At 38.8% G+C, this 19,825-nt stretch overlaps 1 protein-coding gene across 1 annotated transcript; it reads left to right on the top strand.

Moving 5' to 3' along the window:
• Nucleotides 1-3,261: 3,261 nt before the first annotated feature.
• Nucleotides 3,262-8,744, top strand: copz1 (COPI coat complex subunit zeta 1). Its single transcript, XM_084916822.1, has 9 exons — nt 3,262-3,372; nt 3,815-3,883; nt 5,348-5,429; nt 5,517-5,608; nt 6,973-7,028; nt 7,122-7,199; nt 7,287-7,338; nt 7,421-7,459; nt 8,097-8,744. Exons 1-9 carry the CDS (start codon nt 3,355-3,357, stop codon nt 8,142-8,144), a joined length of 534 nt encoding a protein of 177 aa, XP_084772948.1. The 5' UTR covers nt 3,262-3,354; the 3' UTR covers nt 8,145-8,744.
• Nucleotides 8,745-19,825: the final 11,081 nt, after the last annotated feature.

Below are 19,825 nucleotides of genomic sequence, written 5' to 3'. Positions count from 1 at the left end.
GTTTAAGTTTTTTCTTTTTTTATATTGATTATGGAAAAAAAAACTAAAAAGCTAAAAATTACAAGAGGGGTGACATGTATCAGGTAATGTGCACAGCCGTTAGTGGGAATATGCAGATCGGTATCTGACTGAAAATGCAATCCATCTTATAGCACGTTGTTACACAAGTATCGCTGATACCGACGTGGCAGACAGAATGAAAAAATGTGCATGAAAGTTGAAAGATTAATAATCGTTTTGGAAATTAACTGGAAGCGCGATGGTCTGTCGTTCACACAGCATCAGTAGCTCTGTTTGTCACGATGGTCACACATTACCAGACATAAGAAAGAGAAAATGAGGAACCTGAACATGCAGCATCATTCTTCTGAATGTCTCAATAGTGCCTGTGCTTATCTCAAGATGTTCAGATAAAGATAATGTTTTGCAACAACAGTATTGCGTTGCTTGATTATTTATTGAGAGCCCCTTTTATTTTTGTGCAAGCGTGTTTCTCAAAAAAAAAAGTTGACATGCCCTGTACAGTGTGCACTAACAGCGAATGCAATGAGTTGCAATTTTTGTACACATCTATATTTGACTGAAAACGTTACAAAAACGACATAGTTTCAAGTACTAAACCCGAGAAATGTTACTGCTGAAGAATACAAAGCAACGCTTTTCCAAAAATATCTCGACGGGGCCATGTATACACTGGTGTTGCATCACCGGTTCTCTTCAAGAGATTCTTCAAGCCCTTGGGAACGGAGGGGATGAATTGCTTTTCTATTCTTACTTCATATATGATTCCATTTGCTCAATTACTTGGAGCCTCCTTTGTGTTATTCTTTGTTTAATAATACAGTAAGTATTTTATGTGCCATGTATGGACAAGCAGGCCAGTTTAGCAACTGTACTCTTTTACTATGGAGCCATGCTTTTGTAATAGTTGCTGAATGTGATTTGGCATTGTCTTGCTGAAATAAACAAGACGTACCTGAAAAACGGAGCTGCGCTGGCAGTATATGTTTCTCCAAAACCTGCATATATCAATTAGCATTAATGGTTCTTTCACAGAAGTGGAAATGCTGGCTTTTGAACTGTGTGCTGATAACAAGCAGAAAGAACATGGTGCACATTGCTGTTTCTGGATTTTTTTTTTTTTTTTTTTTTTTTGAATGGTAGTATGTTAACTTCCATTTTTGGATGCACAACAAGCTGACTTTACTGGAAATGTTTTTTCAAACGTCTCCCCAAGCCCATCCAGTGATATCCACTGCAGAATGTCATTTTTAATATTGGCCTTTCTCTGAGTTTTCTGATTCTTTTATATGATCTCTACCATGGTAGAAGATGAGATATACAAATTGTTAAACAAAAGAAATTCTCAAACTGTTGAAGCAAATGCCTACTGAGCCTCCACAGAGTGTTGAATCCATCTCCAGTTTTCATCTTAAACACCCAGACTCTCTGGGAGCATCTTCTATGTTGCTTACTTAGAAGATGCTCACACAATCTGTGTGAATTGTGAGATATTCCACCTGTTTTTAAAAAATAAGCATAAGAGCATTTTTCATTTTTAACTTCTAATATTCGATTCATTATAATGTTTAAATTGGTTGCAATTTTCTTTTTATTTAGGCAGTGCATCACATTCCTTTGGAAACAGGTTATGTATTCTTTTGGCCAATGTGCTCTTGAGAATGAAAGTCAAGTCTGGTTGATAATGAACACATATTGGGGGGGGGGCAGGGAAAGGAGGATGTTGGTTGGCGGAAGCTCTGTTTTACACCGATAAAAGGAGCACTTGATTCATAGGAAGGGAACTGCTAACTGCTGTGGTTGCTGGCATGTTGTGGCGAGAGGGAAACAGCCCATACTATTAAAATACTTCACCTTTATATAATGCAATGTTATTATTTTCTAGTTTTAATCTTTTAAGTAAAAAAACACTGCTGATAATTTTAAAAAATAAGGTAAATACTTGATGAAACTCAAAAAAAGCTCCTGAAGAGAGATTATTAGCGATCAGTTTCCTCACATCATGCTTTTCCGGTGCAGACTTTATTATTTAGGATGTTTTCATGACAGAGTAGTGGTGTATATGTTTAATACCACTTACTTTTTGTAATAATCAATCCAGTTCTTTTTTAGGTAAACTGAATCAATACCATATGCCATCCAGAAAACTTACAGTCATTATATACAGTAGGTATTTTGTTTCTGTTTATTCATTGTATGTGTTGATTCATCATTCAACTTTCAGACATCAGTCAGCTTTGCCAGTCATCATCACCACTGTGATGCTTTTCAAACACAAAAGAATAAAAATAAGTTTAACTTTGAGGATGAGATGGCATGACAATATCAGGCGATATTTAACCTTTTAGTATGAGCTAGTTCAAGGCAGTATACAGTTTCCTCTCTGGTCAAGGCAATTTTGAAATCGTAGTGGCTAAATTTGTGCAAGCATACTGCAGTGTTGCAACATTTCATAGTTTCCCACAGTCCTCTTGTGAGCACGCATAAGAATAGTTGGTATCTCCTCACAATACACGTTCTGCAGTTAAATAATGGCTGGACATTATTTGCTTTCCAGTGATATTTGAAGCCCAAAAATATCCTACAGTAAGGCCAAACAATGATGTAATTTATGGAGTTAGATAGAGGGAAATCCCCATCAGCCTGTGTTTCCAAATGCTTCCCAGAAGTGGGAACTAAGATAATTGGAGTTGGTTAAATGTAGGAGGATACTGAAAAAAGATGTTGATGAGTACGAGCAAGCTAAAATGGCTTGTAAAACGAGAGATTTACCACTAAGTCCTACAAAAACAGCAACCACCTTTAGTCGTTAGGTTTAATTACAGTAAGCTCTGCAGGGATGTGAACTCTAAAATAAACATCCTGACTTACGCGTGTTTTTTTAAGAAGCTCATACGAGCTACTAAAGGCATTTACATGTTTGGATTTATGGTTTCAACCACAAATGAATTTTTAAGTTCTATTGTAAGTCTAATGGGGTTAGTAATCTTCATAGTTTTACACAGTAACAGGAGACAGTCCGAAATTACAGTAATAAAGTTAGTTAATATATTGTTTAGCTTTAGGTTTGGGCCATCAAACGGTTCAGACTTTTCCGACTTAAAGGGCAAATGTGTTATAACTACAGGCGAGTCTGAAAGTACTTCTTTATTAACCACATCGCTTTTGAGTTTCAGCTCTTTTGTGGCTGCTTGCTCTGCAGTGAACTGATCTTTGCCCTGCACGCACAACATACGGCACTGCGTCAGCCAATAGGAAAGAGACTCATTTACTGTACGTATTACGTAGCCTAATGCTGCTAGCCCGGTAGCTGGTTTGCTAACAGGAAAGAAGATGGATTCTCCCATACTGGTAATGTTAGCCCATTTATTCATTTCTGACGATGTAAAAGACACCAGCGTTATCTCGTTAGTACTTCACATAAGTATTTACTAGCAAAATGTTTCTCCCAGTTTTGTTTTGTAGAGTCAGGCGAATAATCTCAGTGCTAACTACAGTAAACGGGTTGGCCGTTTTAGCTAAGGAGCTAGCATCTTTAAAGTTAGCTCGTATATGCGTTTGTTGATGATGTGGAACTGTCATGTCTCCTTCACGAGTTGGTGATTAAGAAGTCTTTTAAATAACATTTAGACTGATTTTGTGACGCCAGTCGACACTTGCACGTCCACCGTCGCCTTTTTGATAGTTCATGTTTATTATCTAACATACGAGTTGCCACATGTTTAAAGAATTATTAAGGTGAATTCGTTCCTGTGTAGGATAAAACAATGCCTAACGTGTGCTGTCTTCACAGGAACCGTCCTTATACACGGTCAAAGCTGTTCTCATTCTGGACAACGATGGAGACCGGCTTTACGCCAAGGTATGGATTTCAGACATCTGTGCCATCATGATACTTCGTTATTATTAACGCCGGTGACATGCCAAAAAGTGATCTTCTGCGAAGCAGTGAATACTGGACAAAAATCACTGCTGATATTTAAACGCATGTAAATTAATTATTGGCCTATAATCTGTCAAACTCTTGTGAATGGTATCAAGTCATTTTGAGACTGAAAGAAAATCGTCGTCACAAGGTAATTTACCTGTGGGCAAAATGTACCATTTTGACTACAGGCTGTTTACCAAAGTAAGCAATGATATTAAAAAAACACTGGAAGTCACTGTTTGACACAACAGGTCTCTGGAGCCAGAGCATATGATTGCTCCCCCACCAGTGATATTGGACTACAGTACTGTTAATCTTGCAGTGCCCAATGCCGTGGAAGCATGTATAGAAGCAGTAGTAATGTAACATTTACTTGAGTACTTTAGTTTAGGGTTTAAAGTATTTGTACTTAATTTAAGCATTTCTCTATCATGCTACTGCTCTTAATCTAATATATTTCCGATGCAATTATTAGAATTTCTACCCTTTATTTTTTAAGCTTTAGTTTGTAATTGTTTTGCAGGTTAATTGCATTAATATAGATCAAGCAGGACTGCAATATATAGGTAATTAAAATCAATCGCTGGAACATTAAAGAGATACATATGAATGTCAATGGATCCATAATTATGATCAAGTGGTACATATATAGTACTGTTAATGATTCTGAAAAGTGCTATTCAACATAATGAGTATGCTTACTTTGTTTTATAAATATATTTTGATTATACAGTTCATGCAGTATAATCTACTTAATTATGATTATAAGTTTTACTTAATAAGAAGTCTAAATACCTTTTTTCACTTTGCAAAAGGATTATCCAACACAAAGGTATAATTAAAGTCTTGCACAGCACTACTTTATCCATAATAATTATGTTACAGGACACAAGGGTGCACATTAGCCTGAAAGTCACCCAATGTTTTGGGTTTTGTTTTGTTTTTTTTTTGCCAATTTTCTGCACTAATTTTAATTCTGATTAAATATTCTGAGTTTGTGCGGAGGGGCCCACAGGAACTCGAAGAAAAATCATAGAAACACTCTTGCTCTGAAGTTAATTTGCAGTTAATAACCTTTTTAATTGCCACCTAAAAAACCCTGCCAAAAAACACTGCCTGATTCTGTAAATTCTCACATAGCTACATTAAACACAAAATTCAGTCCATAACAAATGCTGTATTTTTTTCCTGATTAAAAATTATGTGCTAAAACAGCTGAAAAGTGTAAACCTTTAAAACATGTATGACTCACTATTGTCTCGTTTTCTCATTTTGGGTTGATTGTTTGCAAGAAAATGACATCCTCTACCATCATCTAATAATAAAAATGAAAACTAGTGAAAATGATGTAACTTTTAGACTAATATCTAAATGTGACTTAATTTCTAATTTCTGCAGTATTATGATGACACATACCCGACAGTGAAGGAGCAGAAGGCATTTGAGAAGAACATATTCAACAAAACACACAGAACAGACAGTAAGTCGTCTTTACACTGTTAAAAACAGTTACTTTGCCTCAATACATACCTAATATCGAGCATGGTTGTTTTTTATGCCTCTTTAGGTGAGATAGCACTACTTGAAGGCCTCACTGTTGTCTACAAGAGCAATATAGACCTTTTCTTTTACGTGATTGGAAGTTCACATGAAAATGAGGTAAGTTTAGGTTTTGTAATGAATCCTTTTTAAGTAGGAGTTGAAACTTGCTTATGTTGTGCTGAGGAAAGTGACAGCACATGCCGAATATGGATCCTGCCTCATCATCCAGTCTGTGATAGCCTGAGTAATGGTGTGAGTCACGGTACATGAGCAAGTTTTGACTATTATTGTTTTGCACTTGGAACATTATAATTGCACTAAACCACATAAGAAGTTTTCACAAGTAAAGTCCAGAAAATGCCAGGTGAGTCCAGTGAAAACGCTGCCCTTTCTCACACGTGGCAGACAACTGGAAGTAAACTGAGTCATTTGGTTCCTCGTTATTGAAACATTTCTAAAACTACGCATGGAGAAAATGTTTTAGTTAACTTAAAAAAAAAAAAGGGAGGGGGGCTTTTGAAAAACACAGAAACTAACTGAAAAAATTGTGTTTGCTTACAAAGCTAACCAAATTAAACTTAAAGTCAGCTTTACTCTTAAGGGTAGTCACATTTTATTTGTTAACTTATTAATATTGTAATATTAATAAGTTAACAACCTGTTAATATTACAATACAATACTCTTTAAATCTTACCCAAAATAATAAATCTTACCCCTGAATAGTAACATTATTATTATTATTATTATTATTATTATTATTTAATCTTTTAATTGTATTTATTTTTTATTATTAAACTGATAAACAAACCTGAAGATTTACAAACCAAAAGAACTACATTAAATAGATTTGAATCTATTTAAATTGAATTGAAAATAAAAAATTAAAACTAATGAAAAATATAAAAGTTTAATAACTCTGACACAGACTTCATTGTGTAACCTGGTGGGTAAAGATCGTCTGATGACGTGATATTTGCGTTCACTTGTGCGCGTTGCAGGGTAGAAAAGTTGAGGGCTACAGCACATGTGTGAGGCTGAGCCTTAATTCCCATCTTCATTCTGTAGTTCAGCTTTTGTTATATAGTAAATTATTGAATTTTACGTTTTTCACTCCCTCCAACAAGTTGGGATAACCCCCCCCCCTCATATGTAACTTTGTATTTGTCTTACCGAATAGAATTTTAAAGCAAATTGTAGAAGCATATAATTTGCTATCATGATTTGGCTATAAGCTGCTTTTCAAATGTATTAAAATAGTATTTTGTGTCCCTGTTTTTTCTCACACAATATATGCGACTCTAGCAAATACGTCCTAAGTAAACCTAAGTAAACCAATATAAATTTAAAAAACTGTTGAACCTTTAGTAACGAATCAAGTGTTTTATCCTCAATAAAAAGTGGCTTTTATTTGTACACTGTTGTAATTTAAGAACTGCTTATACAGTGCACCGATTCTAATGTGTTCTTTTATTTTCAACAGCTCATGCTTATGGCTGTTCTAAATTGCCTTTTTGATTCGCTCAGTCAGATGTTGAGGTATGTTTTTGCAGCAGTTATTTACAAACATACAAACTTTTTTTAAGGCACATTTTTTTTCACTAAAATTAACGTGTATATTTTTAACTGCAGAAAAAATGTTGAGAGGAGAGCTTTGTTGGAGAATATGGAGGGACTCTTCTTGGCTGTGGATGAAATTGTAGATGGAGGGTGAGTAAAACTAACCTGATAATTCTGATTCTTGTCAGTCATCTTTTAGAGTTTTACATCACTTTGTCTCCTGTGCATTTCCTGCAGGGTGATCTTAGAGAGCGACCCACAGCAGGTTGTGCATCGTGTGGCTCTTAGAGTAAGTTGCTCTCCTCTGAAACGTTCAGCCAATTTTGAAATCGGTTGTTTCTGCTGCTAAAGTAATGTAATTGTTCTTGTAGGGTGATGATGTGCCTTTGACAGAGCAGACAGTCACCCAGGTGAGAAAAACATTCGAACTCTGATCTTCTTTCTCCCATAAAGTTTTAAGGCTCCATTAGTTTATTGACTGTTAAAACTAATTTCTTCAAAACCTGCAAATGCAAGGTCATTGCACTCATTCTCATCCATGCTCGCATTTTGCATTGTGTCATATGCACGTCAGGGTACATGACTACTCATTTGTTCAGTGGTGAGGTGGTAGATAGCCAGCGGTGGTTCCTGTCTTTTAGCTCTTACATGAGTGTCTGTGTGTGTGAGCTCTTCTTGATTAATGCTGTCATTTAAGAGGCCTGAGACTGGCTACTACCACCCCTCCTTTGGCCATGATTAATAGCTGTGCCCAGTCCCCATGCTTTATGGTTATGATTCGGCTTTCCTTCAGTGGATTAAGATGATTAATGAGGTCTTGCATATTTTCCTTCATTTATATCACTTGCTCATCATTTTTTTTCTCTCAGGATTTGAACTTTATTTTAATTGTGGTTACTTTATCTTCCTTGGTCGTGCCACTTGTGTTTTTCTTTTACTTTTATTTGGTACTGTTTCTCCTAAGGGTAGCCGTTCTTTTCTGGGCCGGTAGAGTCGGACTTTAGTCAATGTGATCTCTTTGGTCAAGCTTATGTTTTTTTTCCACAGGTACTTCAGTCTGCCAAAGAACAGATCAAGTGGTCCCTTCTGCGATAAGAGTCATGGCTGCACCAGAATACCATCGAGCCACTATACAGCCAAGATCTCACAGCACTGATCTACATATTCCTTTTCCTCTGATTTCCACTCCTTCAGTTAACGCTGTGACAGTACTGACAGCTGGTTCAGTCACACTCCCAGGACTACTTGACAAAGTTTCATTTTCTGTTTTTGTCTTGCACAGGCTTGCATTGTTTAACATACTCAATGTGAGGATAAGATGTGGTGTACATTCCAGTAATGGTTGTCCTGTTTTTATTTCTGTTATGGTTTTTATTTTCTTTTGTCTTCATCAAAGAAGCTGGTTGTTTATTCGAACAGTATACAGATGTAAAATGTTATTAAACACCATCATAGCTTGTGACAACATTCCACGTGTCTCCTTACAATAACAGTTGTGTCATTCAGGACTTCCACCTCCTCCACATTACTGTAAAAACAATCCAGTCAGTTTCTGTCCCTTTCATTTACATGGGTGTTGTGATTAAAGTATTATTGTAGTCATCATTAAGTTCTGTATGAGATCTTCCATCAGCAGATACAGTTAATAAATATCTGACACTGGCATGGGAAAAGCCATGATGTGTCCAAACACTACCTGTTTGTATGGTGTGGCTTTAATATTAGTTAGTACTCTGTTGTTGCACATAGACTAACATTCATAATTCTGTTATTTAAAAATATTCACACCTTCAAGTTTAGCTTGCTTTTAACAGCTTCTGCATTTCAGAGTTGAACATTTTAAGTGTTCTTTGTTCTTCAACGCCTAAATACATAACAGAAGCTCAAGGGCTCCATCTCCTGGCGTTGGCAACAAAGTGCAGAAATACTGTGAACGGGAGGAGACTCATCCATGCAGGTCTGTTGTGGAACTTGCATAGTGCTCGGTACTGTGACATGAGAAGTTTTATGGAGAAACCCTTGATTCATTTCTTTACTACTGAGAGCTGCTATGTGCACCGTGAATTGTGTGCTCCCATGTATGTACCCCCCCCCCACCACCTTCATATGCTGAGCTTGTGCTCATTTGAATGCAAATGAAGGAAACCCCCCAGAGAGGAATGGGTATGAGTATAGGCACTAGATCATATTGGTACCTGATGCATATTACAAGAAAATGATATATCTGCATTCTTCCAGCGAGGTATTCCCATATGTTCCAATTCTGATCTTTTCAAAGTACTCTTTGTGAGCAGAGATTTGTGTTGGCTGTGCTGAAAACCATGTGCTTATATCCATGTCTAATCCAAACCACGTTTGGTAGCAGGCCTTATTAGAGTCTCTCCTCATCCTTTAGATTACATAAATTATCCTGAAGCTCTTTGCATGCTGTGATAGGTCTCAGGTCATCGAGCTACTGTTTGTAGGCTTTTTCACAAGCTGTCATATGTAAGAAGTTTGCCAATGTTTCTGTTCTGGATATCTAAGTAATTTTGCTCAGACATCAAAGTAAGAAACTGACAGAGCAAATGCTCTTGATGTAGAGGTGTCTGTGGCCTGGAGGAGTTTGCTGAACTGATCACACACATTTGTGGTAATGTTGGAATCCAGAAGGTAAATTAGCGTTCCACCTTTGATTTGCCCCATGGAAAATTTTATACCTCCTCCTGTGGAAAAAAAAAAATCTTGTGAGAAAATAACCCTGAGAGTGTGAGAAGCAATTGTGATATTTGGATTAATTCAATGTTAGAAATAAAAAATATTTATGTTTCCTTAGCTCAAAAAAAATACTTTGTATTTTAGGCTTCGTGACAGCGGTTGTTAAAAAAACAACAGTGTGCATGTGTTTTTGCCTGGATGCATGCATGTGTGTTGTCTTTACAAAACACAGAGTAGTGCAGTCAATGAAAACGGTTATTGGGTGTGAACTGTGGTCCCAGTGTCTTGACTTTGCCCCAGTTTGTTTCAGTCCTTGAATCTGTGGCTCTTTATAGCTGCACAGATCGACTGAATGGAGACCATGATGATGCTACTTGTGATTATTAAGCGTTTTACTGGATAAAAAGCAGTAAGAAAAGGAAAGGTAATCATTATAAATGGACTCCATTATTGCACCAGTTTACTGTTATCGCAGCGGTTTGGTGGTATAATGAGGACAGCTGATGTCTCTGTGTGTGGTTTCACTGAAGGAGGAGGAGGGGGTGGGGAGATGAAGGTTAAAGAGGATGAGGTTAGCTGAAGTAGACAGCAGTAAATGTAATTAGATGAAATCCCAGTGAGGGCACAATGCGGAAAAGAGAGGGTTAAACCAGATCCCCACCCAAGGTGCCCGTCCAGACCCTCACTTTTCATCTAGATAGCCCTGCAGCACCATCGGCAGCTCAGTGACGCGATTTCATCCACTAATTACAGTTGCACCATCATAAAAACCAGCAAGGTAATTTATATTAATTATATAGGAATGAGTATAACAGTTTGAAACGCCATGGCTTGACATGCTGTACATAACATGCAGTAAAATTGTCAGAGACGTGTGGGCTCAGAGCCTTGTAATTGATCAATGCATACAGTGAAAGAGTCGCTCAGCGTGTGTGTGTGTGAGTGACTTTCTGAATTAGAGTCTATAAATTATCATCATCTGTAAGCTTACAGACTCTTTATGTCATAGTCAATAGGCCCAAGCACCCATCCAATGGCTTGTCCTGCTAACCAGAAACAACACAGGGGAAAACAATGACAGCATGTTGGATGCAGTACAGTAAATGTATTAAAGGAAGTGCCATTATACTGTCTGAGCGGAGCAAAGGGCAAGACCAAATGATGTTGGATGACCCACTGTATTAAAATTAACAAGGCCATTTTACCTCTACTGCTTTCACATTTCCACCCAGTATATAAAATTACTAACATAATGATGCTGCTTTAGTGTTTTGAAATAAAATAATATGAAAGGAAATCACTCCCTCGCTGGCTCATTTTTCACATGCCTTCATTTTCAGTGTTTAAAATAATAACAAGAGACCATCAAAAATCTATAGCATCGCTGCAAAGGCAGCATTTAGAAATAGGTCATCGAAGGCTGCTCGAAGCACGTGTGCCTGCATGTGTGAATGCGTGCATGCAGAGAAGAGGAGGTATGGGCCCGGGCCTGCTCCCTTTGCCTCAGCAGCATTGTGGCAGCCTGGTGTGGTTTATGACCGCAGTTGCCCTCTCCGGGTCTGTTTATGGATTCCCATAGAACAGAGAATCATAGCCACTTCAAGGAAAGCCAGCCAAAAACAACACCTCCACCATTGCACTCTTGCCTGCTTTAGCCATAAGTCAGCCCACTATTTATGTTTCCCAAGGAAAAAAAAAAAGTTTTCATAGTAATGACATAAGATGACTGTAAATTCTGATGCTAATGTTTAATTTTTTTTTGTTGATGTAAAATAAAACTGTCACCACAAATGTGTCTGCTTTATTGGATGCTGTTAGAACTGGGTGAAAAAATTGTGAGGTTTGTTAAGGGAAAGCTTTTTTTTCTTGGGGATGGAATGGCATTGCCTTTGCAGGACCGGTTACTTTATGATACCTGTAAGATTTATTACATGAAAATGTTCAACTTTGATAGGATAATGAAAGTGCACCACCAAGGGCATTGTTAATCGAGGAAATATTCCACCTGATGTGTTTTCCCTCTGTTGTTTTTCCCACAGTTCTCTTGTGCCAGAGCAGGGCATTACTCTTCTACTGAAAGCATGCTTCAGAAGAGTGATGGTGAAAATTCTCCGAAAATGCTGCCAGTGGCTGGATGCAGCAGGATTGCTGCGTCCAGCCAGCAATCGCATTGTGTTTCTTTGTTGCTGCACAACAAAAACTCTAAATCCTCAAGCACGGCTGTTCAAGTTTGTTGAGCGGCTGGGTCAACTCCGCCATCCTGTAAAGGTGCACAGCTGGCTCACATCTGGTAAGAGGATGTGCTCAACTGCCTCCTCCAGACCTTTGCAGGCAGGGTGCACTCTGGAGGACATGCTTCTGGTGATGCTGTGTCACACCAGTCAGAGGTTACTGGGTTACTGCGGCTATCAAACAGTCAGCACTACATTTTGGTCCAAAAATGATGCAAAATTGTGCTAAAGAAGGAACATCAGTCATTTTCACTTGTCAACATCGGACTCCGGCATGCTGGCCGTAACGGTTTATGAGCGTTTCTGCTGGTGTTATTCAGCTCCCACCGCATCCGTCAAAGACTAAACATGGATAACAGTTCATGTTTAGTCTTGTTTTGCATGGAAAAAAGAGGATCCTCTGGATAATCCACTCTCTTGTACTACAGTGTAAGTGTGTGAGTGTGCAGGAGCTCAAGAATGTAAAGAAAAAGCATTTTCTGTGGCATTCCTCTAAACCCCCAGCTTGTTCCCTCCTCCCTCTGTCATCTACCCTTTCTCCCCTCCCTTCCCCGTGGATTCCCCAACCACACCACAACACCGTTAACAGAGCGGCCCTGACAGATTTACTGCCATCGTCTTTCCATTGGCCGCCAGCGTGACAGCTGAGATTTAATGCTGCCTTCTTATTGGCCAAGACCTGACAGGTTAATTTATAGGTGCACTGTGATTTGATGCCTCCTGCCTTTGAAGTGAGTTACAGCTCTGTCGCTTATAGGACACAGAAACGGTGTCAGCTTGCAATCGTAAAATCTTATCCCTGAAGGGAGGTGGCACTGGAGTATAATAGTCCTTACATCATAAGAGCAGAGGAGACTTTCTTGTGAGCACAGAAGGAAGAACAGAGAAATGTGTGGTATGGTTAAAAAAAGGACCACTAAATTTCTATTGAAAATGATTTACATAGATCACAAAGCAATATGCTTAAAGGGATAGTTCACTCCAAAATGAAACTACATATTTTACCTTTGCCGTGTACTGTTTTGTTGTGAGTCGGCCTGGTTCTGGGTGTAGATTTCTCTGCTTTCTCTGGAATATGAATGTGTGAACTAAATACCTCTGTGTTCAAATTCATTAAATTAAAATACATTTGAAAAAAAAAAAACCCAGCAGCGGTGATCCAAGAGTCCTGGCAGGGAATAGAAAGAGACAGCATATTTCTCCCATAATGGCATCTCTTCATTGTTAAATTCAGAATCAAATTTACAATCCTTCTCCTCATAAACAAGGTCTTGAATAATCAGGCCCCATCTTATCTTAAGACCTCATAATACCACATCAACCCCAGTAGAGCAATTCACCCTCAGACTCCTGGCTTACTTGAGGTTCCTGGATATTTCAAAGCAGAATGGGAGGGTTGTCTGTTTGTTTGGGTTTTCTCTGTATTATTGTAGCATCTTTACCCTACAACATAATGCACCTTGAGGCCCCTGTTATTATGATTTATACTTTATTAGTATAATTAAATTGAATTGAATGTAATGGAACTGAATTCCACTGCGTCTCTTTCTCTGCTTAGGCTGCTGCCCTCATGAACTGGCCAAAGATAAGCGCAACAAAAGAGATGGATGGATGAACTGTGTCTCTTTCTAGAAATATAGATCTAGTTAGTCAAAAACAAAACAAAACATCTTGCTGTGAGCATTTACTTTTCTACCTAAATACACCCATCAACCGTATCACTCTGCTGACAGAAGGGTGCGTCGACTCGTGGTTAGAGGCTGTGACACCATGACAGGATGTAAACATTGATGCGTGTCCCCCTCAGCTTAGCTGTAATGTTAGAAAGCTGCATGCTACTTTGCGAGTTGCTACTATTTGGGGTTTCTTTTGAGTAACTGGATCAGGATTTCTATTTAGACATAGTGCTTTGAGCAAGGCGAGTGCCCTCTGGTTGTGTTATATTAAAAACAAAGGCAGCCATCTCTATAACTGGTATGTCCCAAACTGGGCTGCTAACAGGTAAACTGTTCGTTTAATCTTCCTGCCTCTGATTTGATGTTTTCCTACCTGAATATGCATAAAAAACCAAATATGGAATAAATAAACTTATTTCTCACCTCATTTGTTTAAGCTGTTTTCTTTCTACTCTCATTAGACATCTCTCACATCCAATAATGAGCAAATTTTCAGGTGACTCAGGGGTCAGAAGATCATAACTGATGGAATAAATCACTATATCGCTAAGCTGATCACCAGCAGCAAACTGCCAAAGTCACTTTGGAGTCTGACTACTATATCTGCTCGCTGCAGCCCCAGTGTTCGTGCAACACCATCATCTATCTGCAGCCTATCTCTTCATCAGCCTGACAGTCAATCCTGACAAGATCAAGAAGACTGAGAATGTGGCCCTGTAACAGCCTTGACCCACGGAAATCTCTTAAGGGTAAATAGCATGGCTGCCCCTGCTCCGTCTATCAACCTCTAGTGAATTCATGCACCGTTTCCCTTGGAAATCAAATCCCTCTCTTTACTCTCTCACTTCACACTTGAGGATGTCTGCTCAAGTGGAAAATTGTTGGAAAATAAAGAGACTGAGGAAAGCCCTGGTTTTGCCTTGTCAAGTGGGATTGCATAATTTCATAAAAGACCTTCTGTTGAACTCGATAACTTGGGGTTACACAGCATGCCCTCTGACATTGTGCCATGTCAGAGAAAGAAAACAGGCTTTACATCTTTAAAGAGACATGATCCCTCTGAACTCAGAGGAGTGATGGATTGTTTGAGTGTGTGTTGGAAGGGGTTGAGACAAATATACCTGTATAGAGTTAACAACAAGGTCTTTTCTGTAGGATCATGTTATTTGTGTCTGTTCTGTAATATATACATATGTAAAAGGCTTCTTTTATCACGTCTACAGTTTGGAGTTCATGGAAACGGTTCGGTTGAAGCTTAGCATCTTGATAACCTCACACTACAGAATCTCCCATGTGTTTCTGGTCTTTGGAACATAAAGTTAATGGCTTATCAATATCTTTCCTCGGGGCAGTGATCGCCAAGGATCTCTGAAACTGAAATATGTTTTTACAGCAAAGAAAACAGTGATCTTGAGTGAGAGAGACAACATAATATACACTACACCCCCCAAAGTCTGAGGCTATATCTAAGCACAGCAGTGGATTGAGTTGCCAGTGTTCACGATGTCAAAAGATCACCAGAACTGTCATTAGTCATTGTGAGGGAGACATGGACATTTGTACCAATTTTCATGGCAATCTATCAAAGCAGTTGTTTAGACCTTTCAATCAAATCTGTAAACGTCTCGAGCAAGTTTTAGAAAAGAATTCCAGGTGATAACCGTAGTGGTGTTAGAAAGAGTATATTTTCAGATACTTTCAGATTCATTTTTATTTATCTTTCTGATTCTTGTTAATGCATTTGGCCATTTTACATTGTTTCATTTCATGTTATGACCTATATTGCTGCCACGTCTGCTCCTCGGCAGAGCTAAACCATTTTAACTGCTTAGAGAGGAATAAGAAAAGGACGCTGTTGTTACTCTGGGAAGGATGACATGATAGACAAAGCTAGTAGTGTTTTTCTCTACGATCAACAATGACTAGCAACCAAAAGCTTTCACATAATGTAATAGTTACATACCACAGACTCTCTGGTGTGAGAAGATTGAAGGCCTCTCGTGTTAGGCAGGCCACCTGCTGGACCTGCTGCAAGGAGTGAAGGAGAGATGGTAAAGCATGAAATTGGAGGTTTTTTTGCCTTTGGAGAAACGAGGCAGGCATTTGGCAAAAAAAAAAAAAAAGGGAAAAAAGGGGGAAAACCCAACTGTAAAAAGACTGAAAGGCATTTCTTCATTTCTTGGCATTGAGCAGCATACAGGGCGCCCTATATGCTGCTCAATGTATGAGATCATGTATAAGTTGCTATGAGTCACGTTTTGCCCCAGTTCAATACATCTTCATTGTTGTTGAAATATCAAGTTATTAGTCATGCTATTAGCCAATGCTAGCAAGCTTCTTTAGCAAGATGCATCCATAAAATCTATATAATGCAACGACACTCATATATGCTAATAAAACACTACAGTTTCCCTCAGCAAACTGTAAACACAAACTTGTTAAGCAGTCTACACTCCACACGAGCCGCACTCATTTTCAGATAAACAATATTAAAGGAAAAAGGTTGTTTTCCTTTAGACTTCCACACGACTGGAAGTCTTTTTGCAAACGAAGATATCCTGACAGAACAACATTTGACTTTTTCTTTGAAAGCACTGTAGCAGATGACTAACATCAGCAGAACATACTGTAGGATATTTGAATTGATATAATTCATTTATTCCTGTTATATTCTTGTTGAAACCAGCGGACGCTTTGCTCTCTCACGTTCATCTTTCATTCGATGTGTCCTGGCAGTACTGGACGAGCCCGCCAAGTAGGAACTCAGACAAAGTTGTGACTTAAGCCTTTTTTGTCAGAGTGGACATTTTTGACTTGACAGGCACAAGTTTTGATTAGAAGCCTTAAAAACACGTTTCATGTGTCCCAGTAAGACACCAGGACCACTAAGACGAGGCTGGTAAATGAAACTCATGTAACTGCCAGGCAGTCGAACTGTTTTCATTAACCCCACATCCAGTTTCTCTTATTTAATTAATTGCATATTGCAATGAGGGAATTTAGAATATTCAACTCTCAACTTCTGACCGTTCCCGGGATTCATTTTCATGTATGAATATTCATGATTCGGATCTATCATCGCACACATGGGCTGAATACAAACTTTTCCCTCGTTACCCGTCAGACGGGTGAAAGCTTTCGCTCCTCTTCTCCTCTGTGTTGTATTTTGAGTACTGGGAATGATGTGCCGAGGCTAATTAATCTTGTTGAGATGCACTAATTAAAAAAGAGTTGGCAGCCATCTAAATATGGGACAATATGAAGCATGACATGACTGAACGTTCCCATTAGAGAGATTGTTTTGAGGTGGGCAGACAACCCCTTTTTAACTTTCACAAGTTACTAGACTTTGTTAACGGTGAGAGTCATGCACCGGCACCCTATGGACGCCGCTAAAACACCAACTTTGCGTACGTTTTGGAAGCCATTTTGTCCACCTCGGATTGGCATAAGATGGCTGCCTTTGACTAAAAATGTTCGTTTAATTCAGCAATTCTTTATTTCTGCCCCCGCTGAAGTTCTCATTTTGGTGCAGGATGCCTTTTGGTTATAACATAAACCAAGAATCGGCTGCATAAATAATTTATTCTTGAATAATAGCTCCTGGTATTAGAGAATATTACAATATTTGGTAATCATTAATAAGTAATGCATTCACACTTTCTTTGCTCGTTGTTTGACAAGAACTTTAGATTAATGTCAGACTCTTTCATGTAATATCAAATAATAACTGAGCGAGTGTGATAAGTCAAATTGATGTTTTTACTCTCAAATGCATGAGAAAGGCAGGGTGCACCAACAGAGTCATGAATTATTGTAATTTAAAGGTCTTTTTTTAGTCGTTCTTTACATTTCTGCCGTGGCCCCGTGCTTCTGCGTGAACATTTTAGGACGTGTTCACTGAGGTGTCACAGAAAATGGGAGTAACCTGGGCAAAGGGATTGAAATTTTAATGATGAGCAGCAGCACCGCACGCTGACGGTCATGGTACGCCTCAGACAGCTTAAATATCAGTGCTAATTAACGCAGAGAGGTGGGCTGTCACGTGCATGATGGATGTTCGTAGGGGGCAGATCGTTGCTTTCAACCAACCAGCGATTCCTTTATTAATCAAAGCCTGAGATGAAAAGGCTCTCCCACACCTCGGGGAGAAGGAGATAGCAGGAGCTATTGTTAGGAGGGTTTGAGTCATTTGCAGCAAGCCTGTGATGTGTTTGATCAGAGGGCAACCAAACATTTGTAGGAGACAGAGGCTTTCTGCTGCTGAGCACTTGTTTTCCTAAACCTCTGAACCACCTACATGATGACACGAGCCCCGGCATACACAGTTAGCTGAGATTTACCGGTTGTTTGGGAGATTTCAGTTTGTCAAGCCTATGTTTTTTTTCTGCATCCCTCTGAGGAGAGAGGTGAGCATGTAGTGAACTGGCCATCAGTCTTAAGGAGAGCTCTCCTCCCTGATAGAGTGAGCCAGACTGAGGACGAGGCAGCACTCCCACACTTTACCTCTGGACTGACTCCATGATCAGTCTGTCGTGCAGAGATGATTTCAAACCTAGATGATTTCAGCACTTTGTGCATGAAGATGGAGTGTTATCTCCCCCTCTCTGATCTCCTCCCCATCTACCTCACTTAAGGAGGTCCATTGTTAAGTGCCGGGGGCCTGTGGGTGCTGTAAATCAGTCTGCAGAGGGAGGGGATGTCTCCCATGGGGGAAAGCGCACACTCCAAGCAGCCTTCAGGCTGATGTCATCCTGCCTATCCTAATGCTGTGTAATAAAAGAACTGGTCAATAGCAAAGAAGGTGCTAAAGGGTATGATCTGCACTTCCTATGGTACAACTGATGTAGCAATACCCATGCAGCTCGAACTACAGGGCAGCAGGACGGAAGAAATTCTTTCCCATTCTCTTAAATCTGGCTAAAGCCACAGAGGCGTTTACGTCCATTTGATTGGGTCCTTTGGAAGAAATCTGTTAAACAAATCATCTGTATGAACGACTGTTGTATATTTCACATTTCTTCACTGCAAACTGCAGGTTTTGAAATTTGATTTGCCAACTCTGCTCTGACCCAAAGTATTTATGGGAAATTTTACCTTATTTTTACAAGAAGCAGAATTTCCAAGCAGATGATTTACAGAGTTTAACCCCAGATAAGGTTTATGCCACAGCTGCCCTAAACTGAATCAACAATATCGGTAATTACCAAAATCATTAAAAGAAAAACATTTCTGTGATGGTTAATCCACCGGTATGAACGAGCTCTTAAATAATGATGAAACATAATTATTGTTATCCATGAATTTTCTATTTTTTTGTTTTACAAAAAAGCTAAAAAAACAAAACAAAGTACATTATAAAAAAAAGAAAAATGTGTTCTAGTGTTTGAATGTAATCTTTGATTTATTTATGACTTCTGAGAGAAGTCCAGTGTGCTAAAATTTGGGTATAAAAACATGAATTCAGTTTGTTATTCGCCTACCAAAGAAAAATAACATTTTTAGCTTAGAAATGGTCCTTTGAAATTTTCTATAAAATTTGGTAAAATAATTTATCAGAGGTTTTCTGTTTTTTTTCTGACAGATGGCCTGATAAATGTGTTAAACACAGATATGTTTGTATGACATATTCACCAGATAAGGTTCACTGAACACGTCCTCCATTGAACGTTTACTAAAATACATCCCATAAACTAAAAAAACCCAAAAACCAAACACTTTTACACAGTGCAGGTACCATCAGTGTCTTTGCATTAGGGAGTTGTGTAAAGACGCACTAAATTATGACACTAGTCAAGGTTTTACATGCTTATGTGTAAGAAAACGTTTGCTTGTTGATTAATTGGTATGTTTGAGATTCGATGTGTTTGACTGCTGGGTTTCTTGTTGCTCGCCAGCTTCACACTGAAGTCAGAAGAAGCGACGTTTTTGGTGTTTTGGAGGCAGCATTCTTTGAAACAACACACAGAGCACTGTGCTGAGGTTTGTTTCCATTTCCATGAACAGGCTGAGAGGAAACTCTCACATGGTCATGGCTGCCACCTGCTGACATAACTGCTGCATTACTTACACAAATATTTGAACGCAGCAGACTTTACAGACTATCCTTCAAAACTGTTATTAGAAAATCGCCCACGAACCTTTGCTGTAAATATATGACCAATATCACCCG

Source organism: Perissodus microlepis, chromosome 20 (genome assembly GCF_051167445.1).
Source record: "Perissodus microlepis isolate ML-2025 ecotype Zambia chromosome 20, ASM5116744v1, whole genome shotgun sequence".
Taxonomy (NCBI): Eukaryota; Metazoa; Chordata; class Actinopteri; order Cichliformes; family Cichlidae; genus Perissodus; species Perissodus microlepis.
The sequence above is the reverse complement of the archived record's forward strand: the minus strand, read 5'-3'. Positions and strand labels throughout refer to the sequence as shown.

What these genes read in the sequence shown, in the direction of transcription:
- copz1 (XM_084916822.1), top strand. An exon ending in GAGACCGGCTTTACGCCAAG is followed by an intron (nt 3,884 to 5,347) that starts GTATGGATTTCA and finishes TAATTTCTGCAG; the next exon opens with TATTATGATGACACATACCC. An exon ending in TGCATCGTGTGGCTCTTAGA is followed by an intron (nt 7,339 to 7,420) that starts GTAAGTTGCTCT and finishes TTGTTCTTGTAG; the next exon opens with GGTGATGATGTGCCTTTGAC.